Below are 16,390 nucleotides of genomic sequence, written 5' to 3'. Positions count from 1 at the left end.
TAGAGTACGGGTTGTACATTTCATCACCTAGTTGGTGGCATGAATGGAAAGTTGTCAAATGATATTAGAGTACGGGTTGTACATTTCATCACTTGGTTGGTGGCATGAAGGAAAGTACGGGTTGTACATTTCATCACCTGGTTGGTGGCATGAAGATGACTTCCTTCTTTATCTGGTTGGTGGCATGAGTGGCAAGTTGCCAAATGATATTAGAGTACGGGTTGTACATTTCATCACCTGGTTGGTGGCATGAAGGAGAGTACGGGTTGTACATTTCATCACCTGGTTGGTGGCATAAAGGAGGGTACGGGTTGTATATTTCATCACTTGGTTGGTGAGAATAAGGGCAAGATGTCTAGGCACATTGTAGCAAGTGTCGAATGACATAAAGTATGTTGAACCCTTTCAAAGCACAGTTGGCTTATGTATGAATGTGTTGGAATGTATGATTGAACGAATATACTGTGAAACTGTTCGTTTATTTGTATAGTCTTGTTGACATATACTTAGACTTTGTTTCATGTTGAAACTTTGAACCCGAGTGTTTCATTGCTAGGAATGTATGAGGATTAGGACCGAGTTGTCTAAATCACCTCTTTATTGAATTCATGCCACATAATCTTCGTTGTATAGAATGCCGAATGGCTGAAGCTGAACACTTGTACAATGTGAGTTTACTTGTAATAGTACTTCAAGTGATCGGCGTTCCATGGATAGCCAATGAGCTTCTAAGCTTGTAGGAGCCAGGGCGACTGATGTCAACAACTTTAAACGGTCCATCCCAGTTTGGACTAAGTGTTCCTTCACTCAGGACTTTGTCGTATAGTAATCTTTTCTTCAATACCCAGTCCCCAACTTTGAAAGAACGAGGTTTGACCCTTGAGTCATAATAGTTGGAGATGCGCTGCTTGTAAGCGACATTCCTCAAGTGAGCCTGGTTTCTGTGTTCCTCGACTAGATCTAAGTTGAGGGTAAGTTGTTTGTCATTTTCGCTTTGCATGTAGTTCTGACTCGGAACGTTACCTGCTCAAGCTCAACTGAGACAACTGTCTCTGTACCAAAGGCAAGTGAGAATGGGGTTTCTCCTATTGATGTCCGATACGAAGTGCGGTATGACCAAAGAACTTGAGGTACAAATTCTGGCCAACAGCCTTTAGCCTTATCCAAGCTGGTTTTCAAAGTTCGCTTGATTATTTTGTTGATGGCTTCAACTTGTCCATTAGACTGGGGATGAGCTGGGGAGGCAAAACTTAAGTTGATGTTTAACTTATAACAGAACATCCTAAAGTAGTCAACTGCAACGATTGCATAGCGAACCTTGCCCTTCTCTGCAAGCATTGGGCTGATCAAATCAAGTCCCCATTGGGCGAAAGGCCAAGGGCTGATCATAGGAGTGAGCGGCTCGGGAGGGGAGTGAGGAATAGTTGCGTAGCATTGATACTTATCACATGAGCAGGATATTCTGATGGCATCTTGGTGGAGTGTTGGCCAGTAATATCCTTGGCGAAAAGCCTTGTGTGCTAGGGATCGAGATCCAGCATGATTTCCGCAGACTCCTTCATGTATTTCCCGAATGACAGTTTCCGCCTCTGCGAGTGTAAGGTATCTTAGGTATGGTAGGTTAAAACCCCGCTTGTAGAGTTGGTCATTAATGATTAAGTAACGGGTAGCCTTGTATCGAATCTGCTTAGCTTGGACTTTGTCATTTTGAAGAGTACCATGAGCAAGGAATCTATAAATCAGGGTAATCCAACTATCCCCCTGTTGTAAGTTGCACACTTCCGCAGCCATGGTGCTTGGTGCTGCCAACAATTCGACCTGAATTTTCTCCCAATCTTGTATTTCACCGCTGAAGCGAGGTAAGCCAAAACATCTTCATGACTGTTTGCCGGTGGAGGAATTTGGCTGACCTGGTAGTGGAAATGCTTGAGCAACAATTGTATTTGTGCCAGATATGCTGCCATGGAGCTATCTTTAGCGTCAAAGTTGTTGGTGACTTGGTTAACCACCAATTGTGAGTCACTGAAGATATCAATTCGTTTAACCCCAAAGTGTTTGGCCAAACGTAAGCTTACTAGGAGGGCTTCATATTCGGCCTCATTGTTCGACGCCTTGAATTTGAAACGAAGAGCATACTCCATCGCCACTTTGTCAGGGGTCGTAAGGACTAGTCATGCTCCACAACCATGTTGGTTGGACGAGCCATCAACATATAGACTCCATGCTGAGGCTATTGGTTCTATTTTCTGAGCTTCCGAGGGTAATGAAACAACTTCTTTAGGAGTAGAAACAATGTCAACAAGATACGTGAAGTCGGTGATGAAGTATGCCACTGCTTGGCCCTTCTCAACTGGTTTTGGTTGGTAAGAGATGTCAAACTCACCCAATGATATCGCCCATTTGATCATTCGCCCGGAAGTGTCAGGACTTTGGAGTATCTGTCGAAGAGGATGATTGGTAAGCACGATAATGAAGTGTGCTTGGAAGTAAGGGCAAAGTTTTCGAGCAGACATGACTAATGCTAGAGCCAATTTCTCAATGTTGGAGTATCGTGTCTCCGAATCTTATAAGCCCTTGCTAGTGTAGTAGACAAACCGTTCGACATTACCATCCTTTCGAATGAGAACGAAACTTACAGCTGAAGCCGATACCGACAGATAGATAATGAGAGTGTCACCAACCTCAGGTTTGGAGAGAAGATGGGCTTTACTCATGTAGTCTTTGAGGTTCTTGAATGTCTCAGCACATTCATCGGTCCATATAATGTACTTCTTACTTCCCTTAAGTGTTTTGAAGAAAGGAGCACATCTGTCTGTGGCCTTAAAGATAAACCTAGTTAAGGCTGCCACCTTGCCAGTAAGGCTTTGGATGTCTTTTGAAGTTACCGGTTCCTTCATGTCGATGATTGCTTTGGTCTTTTCGGGATTAGCCTCAATGCCTCGTTGGCTTATCATGAAGCCTAAGAATTTGCCAGAGCCTACGCCGAAGGCACATTTGTTGGGGTTCAACCTCATTCGATACCTCTTCAGAATGGTGAAAGTTTCAGATAGGTTGGTGATGTGTTGGTTAGCATGTTTGCTCTTGACTAGCATATCATCAACGTAAACTTTCATGCTCTTCCCAATCTGTTCGATGAAAATTGAATTGACCAGTCTCTGATAAGTCGCTCCTACATTCTTTAAGCCAAAAAGCATGACTTTATAGCAATATAGTCACCTGTCAATAGTGAAGGTTGTATGTTCTTGGTCCGGAGGGTTCATGAGGATTTGGTTGTATCCTGAGTAAGCATCCATAAAGCTCAAGAGTTCACACCCTGTCGTAGAGTCTATAAGTCTGTCTATGAGAGGAAGAGGAAAGCTATCATTTGGGCATCATTTGTTTAGGTCGGTGTAATCGACACACATTCTCCACAAGACCTTTTGGTGCAGGAGACTTTCCTTGGTCGGATTCTTCTTAACAAGGATAACATTTGCTACCCACGTTAAATAATTGACTTCGCGGATGAAGCCTATGCCTTTGAGTTTTTCAACTTCTGCCTTCCTTGCCTCATACCGTTCAGTGTCATAGGATCTTCGCTTCTGTCTCACTGGCTTGGTCTTGGGTTCAATACTTAAGCGATGACAGATGATATCGGGAGAGATGCCTGGCATGTCCTCGTATGACCAGGCGAAGACCTCAGTGTTCTCTTGCAAAAAAGAAATCAATGACAACCGAATGGGTGGTGACAAGGTGGTGCCAATCTTCACCATGCGATCTGGATAATCTTTTGAGATAGAGACCTTCTCCAACTCTTCAGTAGATTGTGCTTGCTAGGTGAAAGAGTCATCTCGAGGATCGTCGGGTTGACTGTTGCCACCGTGAAGATCCAAGTTGGCTTCGTCTTGGCTGGTCTTTATGACTTGGTCATGTATAGAAAGGGTTTCATTGGGCACATGCAGGTGTTGTTGCTTGACCAAAGTGTTGTAACATGATTGTGCACTAAGTTGATCTCATCTGATGTAACCATTGCCATAAGGGGGTTGGAAATTTCATCAACAACATATGTGTGGATACCATGGCCTTGAGATCATTGATGCATGTGCATCCGAAGATGACATTGTATGCCGTTGGGCAATCAACCACTAGGACGTTAGTGGTAATGGTAGCTATGTAAAGGCATGTACCAATGCTGAAAGGTAAGTGTATGCTCCCCAAAGGTTGCACGATATCACCGGAGAAGCTTATTAAAGGGGAAATCGAGCAATCGAGCAAGTGTTCAGCTACATTAAGTGGCCTGAAAGCTTCAGCAAACATGATATTGATCGAAGCCCCCGTGTTTACCAGGATTCGTCGTACTTCAAAGTTGGCTATGTGAGCTTCCATGATCAGTGGGTCGTTGTGAAGGTAGATGATACCTCTTTTTTCCTCAGGGTAGAAACATATTGGATCTCAGTTATGCTTTTGATACTTACCTCCCCTGATGTCTTCCACGTGAAACACGTGGTGGCCAGACCTTAAAGCTCGTTCACTATTTTTCATGGCCTTGTTGGAAGATTTAGATATGGGTGTGCCACCACTTATGGAATATATCACATTCACCTGACATTGGTTACGGTTACCCCTTGGAGGGTGAATGAGGAATTGATCAATTTTTCCTTCACGTGCCAAAGCTTCAATATGATCACGAAAGGTGATACATTTATCGCCGTCATAGCCGTTGTGCTCGTGGTAGCAGCAAAACGTGCCTGTGTTCTTCGTGGACTTGTAATCCGGGTGCCTCAACTTTGGTTTCGGTATCAGGTGTGCTATGCTGAGGTAAATGGCCACGCATGTGGCGTTCAAAGGTGTGTATGCCTCATACCTCGGGGTAAGGGATGTCCGGACACGTGTTTGACCCACTGTGTTGATTGCCTAAGGTCGGGGATTATCATGGCGATACCCTTGGTTATCTCGGTAGTGTCCCTTACACTTTTTACTAAAATGAGACTGGTGAGGATGGAAATCTTTCCTTTTACCCTAAGATTGATATGTATGTTGACTTGGAAAAGTATTAAGTAAGGCAGAGGGAGGCACCACTGCCGTTTGGAAGGTCGAAGTTTTCTCATTTGGTTGGATTTAGTTTCCAATCCCTATTTGTTGATAAGGGGTAGTTGTGGGGGGTTTCCCTTAATATGTCCTTGCCTCGGTGGAGGCGTGGTTGTAAGACTGTGCCATCATCTCAGAGTAAGTCTTCCAAGTGTTGGCATTGATCATGTACTTGAAGAAACAATCACGTAGGCCTACCGTGAAGGCCTTGAGGGCGATCTTGTCATCTGACTCAGCACAGTGAGAATACTCATGACTGAAACGACCGGCATACTCTCGTAGTGACTCGTCCGGCTTCTGGCGAATAATGTACAAGTCATCTGCAGAATGCAAGCGATCGATTTGAAATATGTGTTGAGAGACAAACAATTTCTTCAATTCCTCAAATGAGTCTACTATCTCAGGTGGAAGACTGCAATATCAGTTTAGAGCTCCGTTAGAGAGGGTGGAGGGGAAGAGAAGACATCGCTCTTCATCGGTGTACATCTGATATGCCATGGTGGACTTAAAGAGGTTAAGGTGTTCAATTGGGTCCTCCCTTCTAGTATAAAGTTATAAACCAAGCTTTTATTTTATCTTCGCTTAAAGGGGGTGTCGAGGATCCTTCTTGTGAGAGGGCCAGGCCTGGGTTGGTTCCAGTCAGATATCTCGGCCAGATGTTCGGCCTTCAACTTGTTTACTTCCTCAAGGAGCTGTAGGACAAAGGGGTCTTGAGTGGAGTCATGTACCACTGAGATTTTCTTTCGTAAGTCTCCATCGCCTCTTGGAAGTAGGAAAGTTTGAGCAAGAGCGTGTGATTTTAGGACGAGTTTGTTGGAATACTTTAGAGTTCCCTGTACCTTCATGTTCCTCTGGGACCTGTTATTCCTTCTTTAGATTGGCAGCTGGCTTGGGTTATGGGAGGGGACCAAGTCTTTTAGAAACCCTTAGGTCATTGACCTTCGAGCATATGTGGAAGGGATTCTCTCGACGTTGCTTTAGAAAGTCTCGACAGTCACGATAAACGGCTTTTGATCCTTCCAACCCTTCTGCAAGGAGGTGTCTTCCTCTATTTCTCTTGCTTCGGGTCAAAGCAACTGGGTTGAGAGAAGTCTTATGTTGTTCAATGTTTTGATGATTAACTCGCTCTTCATCAGGGATACCCATGTCGAAGGAATGTGACCCTCCGTGTTGAGGGGCATCCAGATGATGGTTGATGTCTACAGGGGCAACGAGCTCGCGTGTTTGAGTATGCCTAGTTTCATGGAGCGTCTCAAAGAGCTTCTCATACTACTCTTGGAGGACCTCATACTACTCTTGGAGGACCTCATTCTTCATTGCTATCTTGTTGTTCTGAGCTTCTAGCTCATCGACTTTAGCTTGAAGAGCAACCCTATTTCCTTTCTTATTTCGTTGCTTCGTAATAGGTGCAAGAGAGGTGTCATTCCGTGTGCTGTGGCTTCCTTCGCTCCCCATGTTGGAGAGGGATGCTTGGTCAAAAGAGAGTGTACGAATGGTGGAAACCAGCTTGACAAAGCTGAAGAGAATGAGAATAAGTGTCGTTCCCACAGACGGCGCTAAATGCTGATGCACAAAATCAGTGGAGACTTTGGTACAACAGAAAGTGTCAAGTTTGTGACCTTCGCTAGATTGCTTCGGTCACTAGTGTAAATAAGTATGCAAATGGATAGAAACAGGGAAGCAAACACAAGATGTACGTGGTTCATCCAGATTGGCTATGTCCACAGAGTAGAGGAGTTCTCATTAATTGTGAAGGGTTTACACAAGTACATAGGTTCAAGCTCTCCTTTAGTGAGTACTAGTGAATGATTTAGTACAAATGACATTAGGAAATATTGTGGGAGAATGATCTCCTTTTATAGAAGAGAGTTTCTAGATTTGTTTTGACATTGACACGTGTCGTGTTGTGATTGGCTTCTGATGTTGACACGTGTCGTGCTATGATTGGTTTATGATGTCAACATGTGTTGCTCTGTGATTGGCCTCCTAGTTGGAAGGAAACTCTTTTGGATCCTTAATGGTATAATGTTGATCGGTACTTAGTAGTTTCATGATTGGTCAAGTATGGTACAAACAGATTCGAGTCGTGGAAACAACCTCTTTGCAAAGTAAGAGTAAAAATGCGTACGATAAATGTTCCCCTTGACCCCAGCAAAGCGGAGAGCCTTATTAGCTTGGGATGGTCCATTTTTGTCTAATAATTCATTGCAGATAGAGAGTTTGCCTTTCTGTTGAGGAATTCCTCAAATGAGCTTATTTGAGAAATCATTTGGAGGACTCACTCCTCATTGTCTTTCAACGATTCAACTGTCCGTTTAAAAAAAAGTAAAGAGACCCTTCAATTACAAACCTCATAAGTCAAAACAAACAGCATAAAGTAAAATAAATTCAATACCAGCAAACGGTCAAATTCATTGAAGTTCTACACCAAGTAAACAATTTGGGAATTGGGCTTCACTTACTGTTTGGATTTTGGGCCTAAAGCTAAAACCTTGGGCTTTATGCTGGACTTTTGAACTGAATCGGTCCGAGCCAACAAAATTTTGAACAAATTTGACCGGAACAAGGTCAAACTTTTCCAAACCGGTCTGATTACTGGTCCGACCTAATCCGGTTCACGATTTTCCACGTCTCACATCCCAATACCGGTTGTAAGGGCATGCAAATAGAGGTTGGATCTCAAACACGTGGCATCCCGTTAGCTACAAGTTTATTTTCATTAATTTCACAATTATTAAAAAAAAAATTAATTTCACAATGATGCATGCAAAATCTATATAAACAACTAATATATTGGCATAAAAGTCAAGCTTTTATTATGCTAGCATTGTGTGCTTCGCCAAATTTTTAGTTTGGATTGAAAAGAAGCCTTTTTAATTCTCTCTTTAAAACATTTTATTCCTCAGTAAAGCGATAATGTTATGAGTTAAATAGTTAATTACTAAGAAATGGAGAATAAACGATGATCATATTTAGTTTGGGTTCTTTAAAATAAAATGGATAGTTATATTCACGCTCTCATTTTTACCTCTTACGCACTCTTGTCAATTTAATCATTGTTCTTCTTTAATTCAGTTGATTCGACCGTTAAAAATTAAAAGATGTGTGTAAAGTAAAAAAGTATGTGAATACCACTGCCCTATTTTTAATTGTGCTTACATATGTGTATTATATTGTTTACGTTATTAATTTTATCTTCTTCTTCCTTTGCCCTATTTTTAATTGTGCTTACGTATGTGTATTATATTGTTTAAGTTATTAATTTTATCTTGTTCTTCCTTTCAATGTATAAAATGTTTGGCCACATCAGAAAAAATGTCCTAAAGCAAATGAGGGGTACACTAAAAGCCGAAAAACTAGAGGCACCTAAGTCATAATATGTTTTCGACACTTCCAAAGAAGTAGTGTCAAAAGAAGCAAAATCACATTTATAATTTAATCCCACTCTAACTTTTTTATTTATTATGTTTATGTATTATTATAATTTTTGTCAAATATATTAGTATTAATGTTATCAAGTAACTACTCATGTCGTGGGTGCTCTCTTTGTAATTTTCAAAATGATATAGTTTTATCATTTTACCCATGTTAATTAAATTGTTTTGTTTTGAAATTCTTAATTAGAGAGGGGCATTTCTTGTCATTTTGAATGTTTCACTTTTTTTGTTTTCTCACTTTATATATACAGATGAGTTAATATAATAGTTTTTATCTTTTCATTAATAATAAAAATTTAACTCCCGTTACTTTTAAGTTACACTTCATTTTATTTACCAGACACATTACAAATTATGCTTGTAAAAGTTACCAAGTATATTAAAATGCTTTGTATCCAAAAAGGTTTCTGAGATTGACCTCTCTTCAATTTGATATCTGAGATTTAAAATCGATAGAAATGGTTCATAAGTTTATCTAACATCAATCATTTTGATCATTTTGTACAAAAATCTCCGTCAAATAAAGGGGAAATTACAAAAGTACTCTCAATTTTTGTCAAATTATTTTGGCTCATTTTGGTTCTTTTTAACAAATATTTTTACGGAATAACCAAAATGATTGACAATGGACAAACTCAAAAATCACTTTTATCAATTTCAAATATTAGAATTCAAAGTAAAAATTTATGACAATTTCAATGACCATTTTGACTAAAAAAAGCCTATATTAAAATGAAGCACATATTACTTTCAAATTGTGAATCAAAATTGTGGCTTTAAACAGTATAAAATTAATAGGTAATAATTCAAAATAAAAAAATAAAAATTCGAACAAAATGAAAAATAATAAATAAAAAAGGGAAAAACTTTTTTTTTGAAAGAAAAAAAAAGAAGGAAAAAACTAGAAACTAGTATAAAGTAACCAACAAAAAGAAGAAGAAGAAACTAGTAGAAACTAGAAAGTACACAAAGGATCCAAAAGTAAAAAAATAGAAAGTTTTCAAGGGGTTTCCGATTTTGTCAACTCCAAAAAGTCCGATAGCTCTCAAAAAAAAAATTAAAAAAAAAGCGCAAAAATCAACGTCATTGAAAGTTTACTGCTTCCTAATTAAAGTTTCGCAAAAATCAACGCCATTGAAAGTTTCCTGCTTCCTAATTAAAGTTTGGAAAGCCCTCTTTTTCTTTGTTTTTTTTAATTTTCTTTTATATCTAAAAACTATATAAAACCGGCTGAATAATTTGTGGTCAAATCTCTCTCAATCTCGTTTACCAACCTCGCTGCGCTGCCATTGAAGTGATCGAACCCGAGAGGACTCCGTAGCTCCTTCACCACTACCAGCGATTCAGTTCACGGCGAACTGAGTGAGAGCAAGGGATTCGGGTTCCGAGCTTTGACTGAGAGAGATTTCAGGATGAGTTCGAATTTGGATTTGGTACGCGCGTTGGAGTCGGCGCTGGGGGTTTCGTTCGGTGGTTCGGTGTCGGACACCGTGGTGGTGATTGCGACGACTTCAATTGCGCTGATAATTGGGGTTTTGTTGCTGGTGTGGAGGAGATCGTCGGATCGGAGCCGGGAGGTGAAGCAGCTGGTGGTGCCCAAGCCGCTTGAGGTGAAGGAGGAGGAAGACGAGTTTGAGGTTGCAGCGGGGAAGACTAGGGTCACGATCTTCTATGGAACTCAGACTGGTACAGCTGAGGGTTTCGCTAAGGTAAACTATTTTGGTTGAATTTATGTGCTTGGTGTTAAACACCAAGATTTTCGTGTCGAATGATTTGCAAATAGTTTGTGGTTGTGATCAAAGGGGGTGAGCTTTGTTGGGATTTGTTGGGATTTTAGATTTTGGGTTGGTTTGTTTTTCATAGGAGTTTGATGGTAAGATTGGATTTCAGGGAAATGTTGTTGAATTGGGACAGCTGAGTAGTGGACATAATAGTGGTTTGTCATAAAGTAACGATTCGGGTTAAGATTTTTATTTAGGATCTGGTTAGAACTCTATATGTTTGCGTGCTTCTGCGAGCCTACGACGAAGAGTCAGCTTTGGATTTTTGCTCTAGAGGCAAGATCGCTAGTTTCTGTAGATGATTTCAAAAGTACCATGGTAATTTGAACTTTTGGCTTTTCATGGCAAGAAATGGAAATGAAATGGTGCACTTGTTAATGTGTTGACCTTTAGGTCCCTAGAGATTGAACCCATAGGAGAAAAAGGCAGGTTGAAATGTTCATGGCTATAGTGCACGTCAGTTTTACACTTCAGGTTTTACACTTCAGGTGTTCTTGATTTGAGCAACTTAGTGAAATATACAGTCGATGAATTCATGACACCTTCATTGTACTAAGAGAGTGTGGTTTCTGACGCCATTTGGGAGTCAAACCATGGATCATGAATGTGGTAATATGTTAATATAGTTTTCTCAATTGTACAGAAGTGCACATAACCAAAAGTTATCTGTACGGATTCTGAATTTACAACATAGATAACAGAATAGTTTATAGTGTTCTTGTAGGAATTTTTTTACTTTCTAACTGTTATGTTTTTTATGTGAACATAGGCTTTGGCTGAGGAGATCAATGCTAGATATGAGAAAGCTGCTGTGAAGGTTGTCGACCTGGTATGTAAGATGGGAACTAATTTTTTGTATTGCATCATTGCTAGACGAACTGCATAATATGGAGTATACGATAAGTTATATTTGCTTATGGTTGAATAGGATGACTATGCTGAGGATGATGATACATATGAAGAAAAACTGAAGAAAGAGACTTTGGCATTTTTTATGTTGGCCACGTAAGATACACATTTACCTATACTTAAGTTATTTCTAGATTCTTAATGGTCTTGCTAATAGTGCGTTCAATATACTTGATCTTACTTGGTAGTTATGGAGATGGGGAGCCAACTGATAATGCAGCAAGATTTTACAAATGGTTTACGGAGGTTGGTAGCTTGATTGTTTGTACACAACCATGACATTTTCATTGTCATTTAATAAATTGAGATCTCATGGTTTTATTTCAGGGAAAAGATAGGGGTAGCTGGCTTCAACATCTAAAATATGGTGTTTTTGGTCTGGGTAACCGACAATATGAACATTTCAATAAGGTAAAATCAATACTATGTCTTTTTCCATTAATTCTTTGTAGTATTGTGTCTTCTGATGACATCCTTATTGAAGCAGATAGGAAAAGTGGTTGATGATCAACTTAGTGAAGAAGGTATAACTAAATTTGCTTTCTCTTTTGCATTGCTATTGAATGAAAACTTGTGTACCTTGTCACTTGCATTTCAGTATGATTAATCACATACATAATGTAAGATCACAGTGGGAATTTTCAATTTAGGCATTCTGTTTTAAGACTGGCACTTTTCGTTTTGTATTATTCAGTTATGTGTTTGTGTATGGTATTTGGTTGTGATTAAGGGCCTGTTTGGGATTGCATGTGGAAAAGCTTAGGTATCACTTCCAAGTGATTTTCTAGGAAGCACTTGGATTTTTGATAAAAGTTTCTACATGTTCATATCTTCCCATTGGCAGTCCCAAACAAGTCCGAAGTATTATATCACTAGCTGTGAACCAAGTAGGTATGTTTGCACTTCTCCTTGTTTTGTTAAAGAACAGGTTAGGAATTAAGATTGAGGTTTTCTGATTTACATTTTAGTTTTTGCATATCATTGTTTTCTGTGTAGGTTATTTCAATCGCCAAATCTGAGAACTTTTCATTGAATTTGCAACTTTGTGGTTAATGCAGGTGCAAAGCGTGTTGTTCCTGTTGGCTTAGGTGATGATGATCAATGCATTGAGGACGATTTTTCTGCTTGGTATGCTGTAGTCCTGTTGTCATTCTTTTCTCAATTGCTCCTTTTAAGATAGCATCTTATTTTTGGGAAGTATTAGTATGACTACATTTTTTTGCTTGCATTAACTGTAATGTTTGGGTTCTTCTTTAGGAGGGAATCATTGTGGCCTGAGTTGGATCTATTCCTCCGAGATGAAGATGATACAAATTCTGCAGCTACTCCATATACAGCTGTAATTCCAGAATATAGAGTTGTTATTCATGACCCTAGTGTTATTACCTCTTATGAGGACAGTCAGTCGAATATGGCTAATGGGAATGCGTCACTCGATATTCACCATCCTTGCAGGTACTTATAGATTGTGCATTCCTTGTTTCTCTAGCAATTATTACATTTTAGTAGGCTGAGTCTTTTATTTTCCCCTTTTTTCTATCCAGTTTTATTTTCTTTCACTAATATTTTTGCTGTATTTCTTTCGTAAAGAGTTAATGTTGCTGTTCAAAGAGAGCTTCACAAACCTGAGTCTGACCGCTCTTGCATCCATCTGGAGTTTGATATCTCTGGAACTGGTATTACGTAAGTTCATATATGTACCCACTTCTTTTTAATTTTATTTTATATCTTTTATAGACTGGTGATAGGTGGATATTGATGCTTTCATCTCTGTCAAATGTAAAATAGAAATGGTTTGTGGAGATATGCTGATATTTTTTTCACAACATAAATGGAATTTTTGTGCATCTTTTGTATAGTTTGTGAGTTTGCGTTTAGTAAAGTATTCTTTCCAAATATTCGTAAGATTAATAACATTCGTCAGTTGTAGGTGTATCATTACATTAACCAATTATATTCATGTGTATTATCCACCACACTTGCCAAACGAAAAGCAGAGGCTTAGTGCGGGTAACTCTTTGTAAAATGATTTTCCAATGCATACTGTGTTCCTTATTTAGCTATTGTTCATGTTAGTATGTCGTTGATAACGGATTTTACATTTGTCTTTTCCTGCATTACAGTAAAGAAAGAAATCTGCCATTTGTGTAGTTAATTTGTGGTGACTGAAATTAATTGGTGTCTGAGCCCAAAAGCAAGGGGTTCCTGCTTGAGTTCACTTTTTTTATAGATCGAAATGATGTTTTTTTCTCTTTTAATGCTGGCATTATCAACCTGATGGTTAAAACTGTTTACTTGGTTTTTCAGATATGAAACTGGAGACCATGTGGGTGTTTATGCAGATAATTGTGATGAAACAGTTGAAGAAGCTGCAAGGTTGTTGGGCCAACCTTTAGATTTGCTATTCTCCATACATACTGACAATGATGATGGGACGTCTCTTGGAAGCTCATTACCGCCTCCGTTTCCTGGTCCGTGCACAGTCCGCACCACATTGGCACGTTATGCTGATCTATTGAACCCACCTCGGAAGGTGATCTTCATGTTTTTTGCTGTTATCGCCTTTCTCTTAACTTTTTTTCTTATGTTGGTTTTGTTCTTGTTTATATTACTATTGATTTCTTTCAAATGATTTATACTGTCAGGCTGCTCTACTTGCTTTGGCTGCACATGCCGTTGAACCGAGTGAAGCAGAAAGACTTAAATTTTTATCATCACCTCAGGGGAAGGTTGACAATCATGCAAACCGTCTTAGAATGTTTGGTTCTGTTTTCATATTGTTTTTATATTTCATCTATACTCATCACATGCTTCCACCATTCAGGATGAGTACTCAAAATGGATTGTTGGAAGTCAGAGAAGTCTTGTTGAGGTAATGGCTGAGTTCCCATCAGCGAAGCCTCCACTTGGTGTGTTTTTTGCTGCCGTAGCCCCTCGCTTACAGCCTCGTTACTATTCCATATCATCTTCACCTAGGTGATTTCCCGTCACCATCTTTGCTAAGGTGATATTTTTTCTATAAATTGATTAGATATTTAGAAACTTGACTAGTATTGTTGCTTCCAACAGATTTGCTCCCCATCGTGTTCATGTAACCTGTGCTTTAGTTTATGGTCCAACGCCAACTGGCAGAATTCACAAAGGAGTGTGTTCGTTCTGGATGAAGGTAGTTTTGGTTGTGACTATGCAGCCCTTTGTCTGCTTCTTATCACTAATTGTTTTGGTTTTTGAAATCCCAAAACCTTCCATACTCTTACAGCACAACTGAGGCTTTGCTTGTATCTAACAACGAACTGTTTTGAATAAAATCAGAATGCAGTTCCTCTAGAGAAAAGCCATAACAGTAGCTGGGCTCCTATTTTTATTAGGCAATCCAATTTCAAGCTACCCGCTGATCCTTCAGTCCCTATTATCATGGTGGGGCCTGGTACGGGCTTCGCACCTTTCCGAGGATTTCTACAGGTTTAAAATTGCATTACGTCTGAGTTTTCATAATTTATTTGTTGAAAAAAAAAGGAGAATTAAAGTATAATTTCTCTTTTTTTAGGAAAGGATGGCCCTGAAAAGGGAGGGTGCTCAATTAGGGCCTGCACTTCTCTTCTTTGGTTGCAGAAACCGCAGAATGGTAAATATTGTTACATTGCCTTTTTGGACTTGTTGATATTTTGGAATACGTTGTGCTTGTGGTGGATGGATAAATATATACTGGATCTTTGTTTTTGTAGGATTTCATTTATGAAGATGAGTTAAATAACTATGTGGAAGAAGGTGTGTTGTCTGAACTAATTGTTGCATTCTCACGTGAGGGACCGACAAAGGAGTATGTTCAACATAAACTGATGGAGAAAGTAAGTATTTGTGGGAAGCACAAAGTGGTCTCTCTTAATTTTTTATTATTATTTTCTAAATAAAGCGATAGATAGCGGTCTCTCTTAATTAGAGAGAAAACCTAACAGTTGCACCAATTTATCCATATTCAGGCAGCATACACGTGGGACTTAGTATCTCAAGGGGGATACTTTTATGTATGTGGTGACGCCAAAGGAATGGCTAGAGATGTTCATCGGACTTTGCATACCGTTGTCCAGGAGCAGGTGCCAATCTCTCTCTCACACGCGCGCGCACACACTCACACTCACACATAAATACCGTAAACGGATAAAATAGCTACAGAATGTACACACATGAATCCCCTAAACGGATAAAATAGCTACAACACACGGCTATAGAATTTTAGGAGGGAGCAAAGCTTTCACCAATTAAACTGTTAGTCATCCAATTTCTTCCAAGTTGGTATTTTCCAAAACAAAAGAGAGAATAAAAACAATATTTAAGATGGTGCTAGAGCTCGTTGATCGCTTGCTGTCGAGTTAGATCATGTTTGTTTACTAGTTATCACTGGCAAAAAAAATTTCAGGAAAGGGTGGACTCAACGAAGGCAGAAGCTAGAGTGAAACAACTTCAGATGGATGGAAGATACCTTAGAGATGTCTGGTGATACTGCCTTCCTTCTTTGCCTTGTTTTGTATCATCTTTCAGGACATTCGTATTATATATATACATATATATATCTTCAACGGCGGGCATCGGAAGGTCTCTGCCCTTCAAAGTTTATAGCGGCAGATTTGGACAATAGTGTTGGGAACTGAAACCTGGTTTACCCAAAAGGTTTTAGTTAATTAGATCGACGCCGGTCTCCCCTTATTGTTACTATGATTTAGTTCTTTCTTTCGATAGAAGGGGCCATTTAATTTTTAGGGAACTACATGTTAGCTAGTTGCAAAGATGTCAAAAACACATACACGAATGCTGTAGTTTGTTTTGGTGGTTGTATGAAATTGTTTAGTGAATTATGGTAATTAAAATAAAACTGAAGTTTGCAGCTAGTATTTGATGAAAAGTGAAACTATAGTTTTGGTTTATTGTGGCGGGCAATCATACAACCAATCACTTTAATGCAATTTTATTTTGTTACAAGTTCACGTTATTAGGCTCGTAAGAGTTTAATTTCCGAGTCCCCTCATTTTTTCACAAACGTTTCAAAAATCTTTTTGAGAATCCCAAGTTATGTGAGAAGCTGATGTCATGGTTGTTTGGCATGCCTCTTATGCAAGTTCCATTTTTTTTTTCCTGGGGCCGTTACAATCTTTTAATATACGCAAATAAAATCTTCTAATATACGCAATATAATATTTTGTA

At 39.2% G+C, this 16,390-nt stretch overlaps 1 protein-coding gene across 1 annotated transcript; it reads left to right on the top strand.

The window, feature by feature from the left end:
- The first annotated feature begins 9,631 nt into the window (after window positions 1-9,631).
- Window positions 9,632-16,077, top strand: LOC114826602 (NADPH--cytochrome P450 reductase). The gene is made up of 18 exons (XM_029107218.2): window positions 9,632-10,210; window positions 11,052-11,111; window positions 11,211-11,287; window positions 11,380-11,437; window positions 11,519-11,602; window positions 11,679-11,715; window positions 12,250-12,319; window positions 12,449-12,646; window positions 12,782-12,874; window positions 13,499-13,724; window positions 13,837-13,920; window positions 14,016-14,167; window positions 14,261-14,357; window positions 14,504-14,653; window positions 14,739-14,816; window positions 14,917-15,039; window positions 15,172-15,285; window positions 15,609-16,077. The coding sequence occupies exons 1-18, from the start codon at window positions 9,914-9,916 to the stop codon at window positions 15,687-15,689; spliced, it is 2,079 nt and encodes a 692-aa protein (XP_028963051.1). The 5' UTR covers window positions 9,632-9,913; the 3' UTR covers window positions 15,690-16,077.
- The last annotated feature ends 313 nt before the right edge of the window (window positions 16,078-16,390 follow it).

This window comes from Malus domestica, chromosome 08 (assembly GCF_042453785.1).
Source record: "Malus domestica chromosome 08, GDT2T_hap1".
NCBI classification, from domain to species: domain Eukaryota; kingdom Viridiplantae; phylum Streptophyta; class Magnoliopsida; order Rosales; family Rosaceae; genus Malus; species Malus domestica.
Note: the sequence above shows the minus strand (reverse complement) of the source record. Positions and strands in the feature narration are given on the sequence as shown.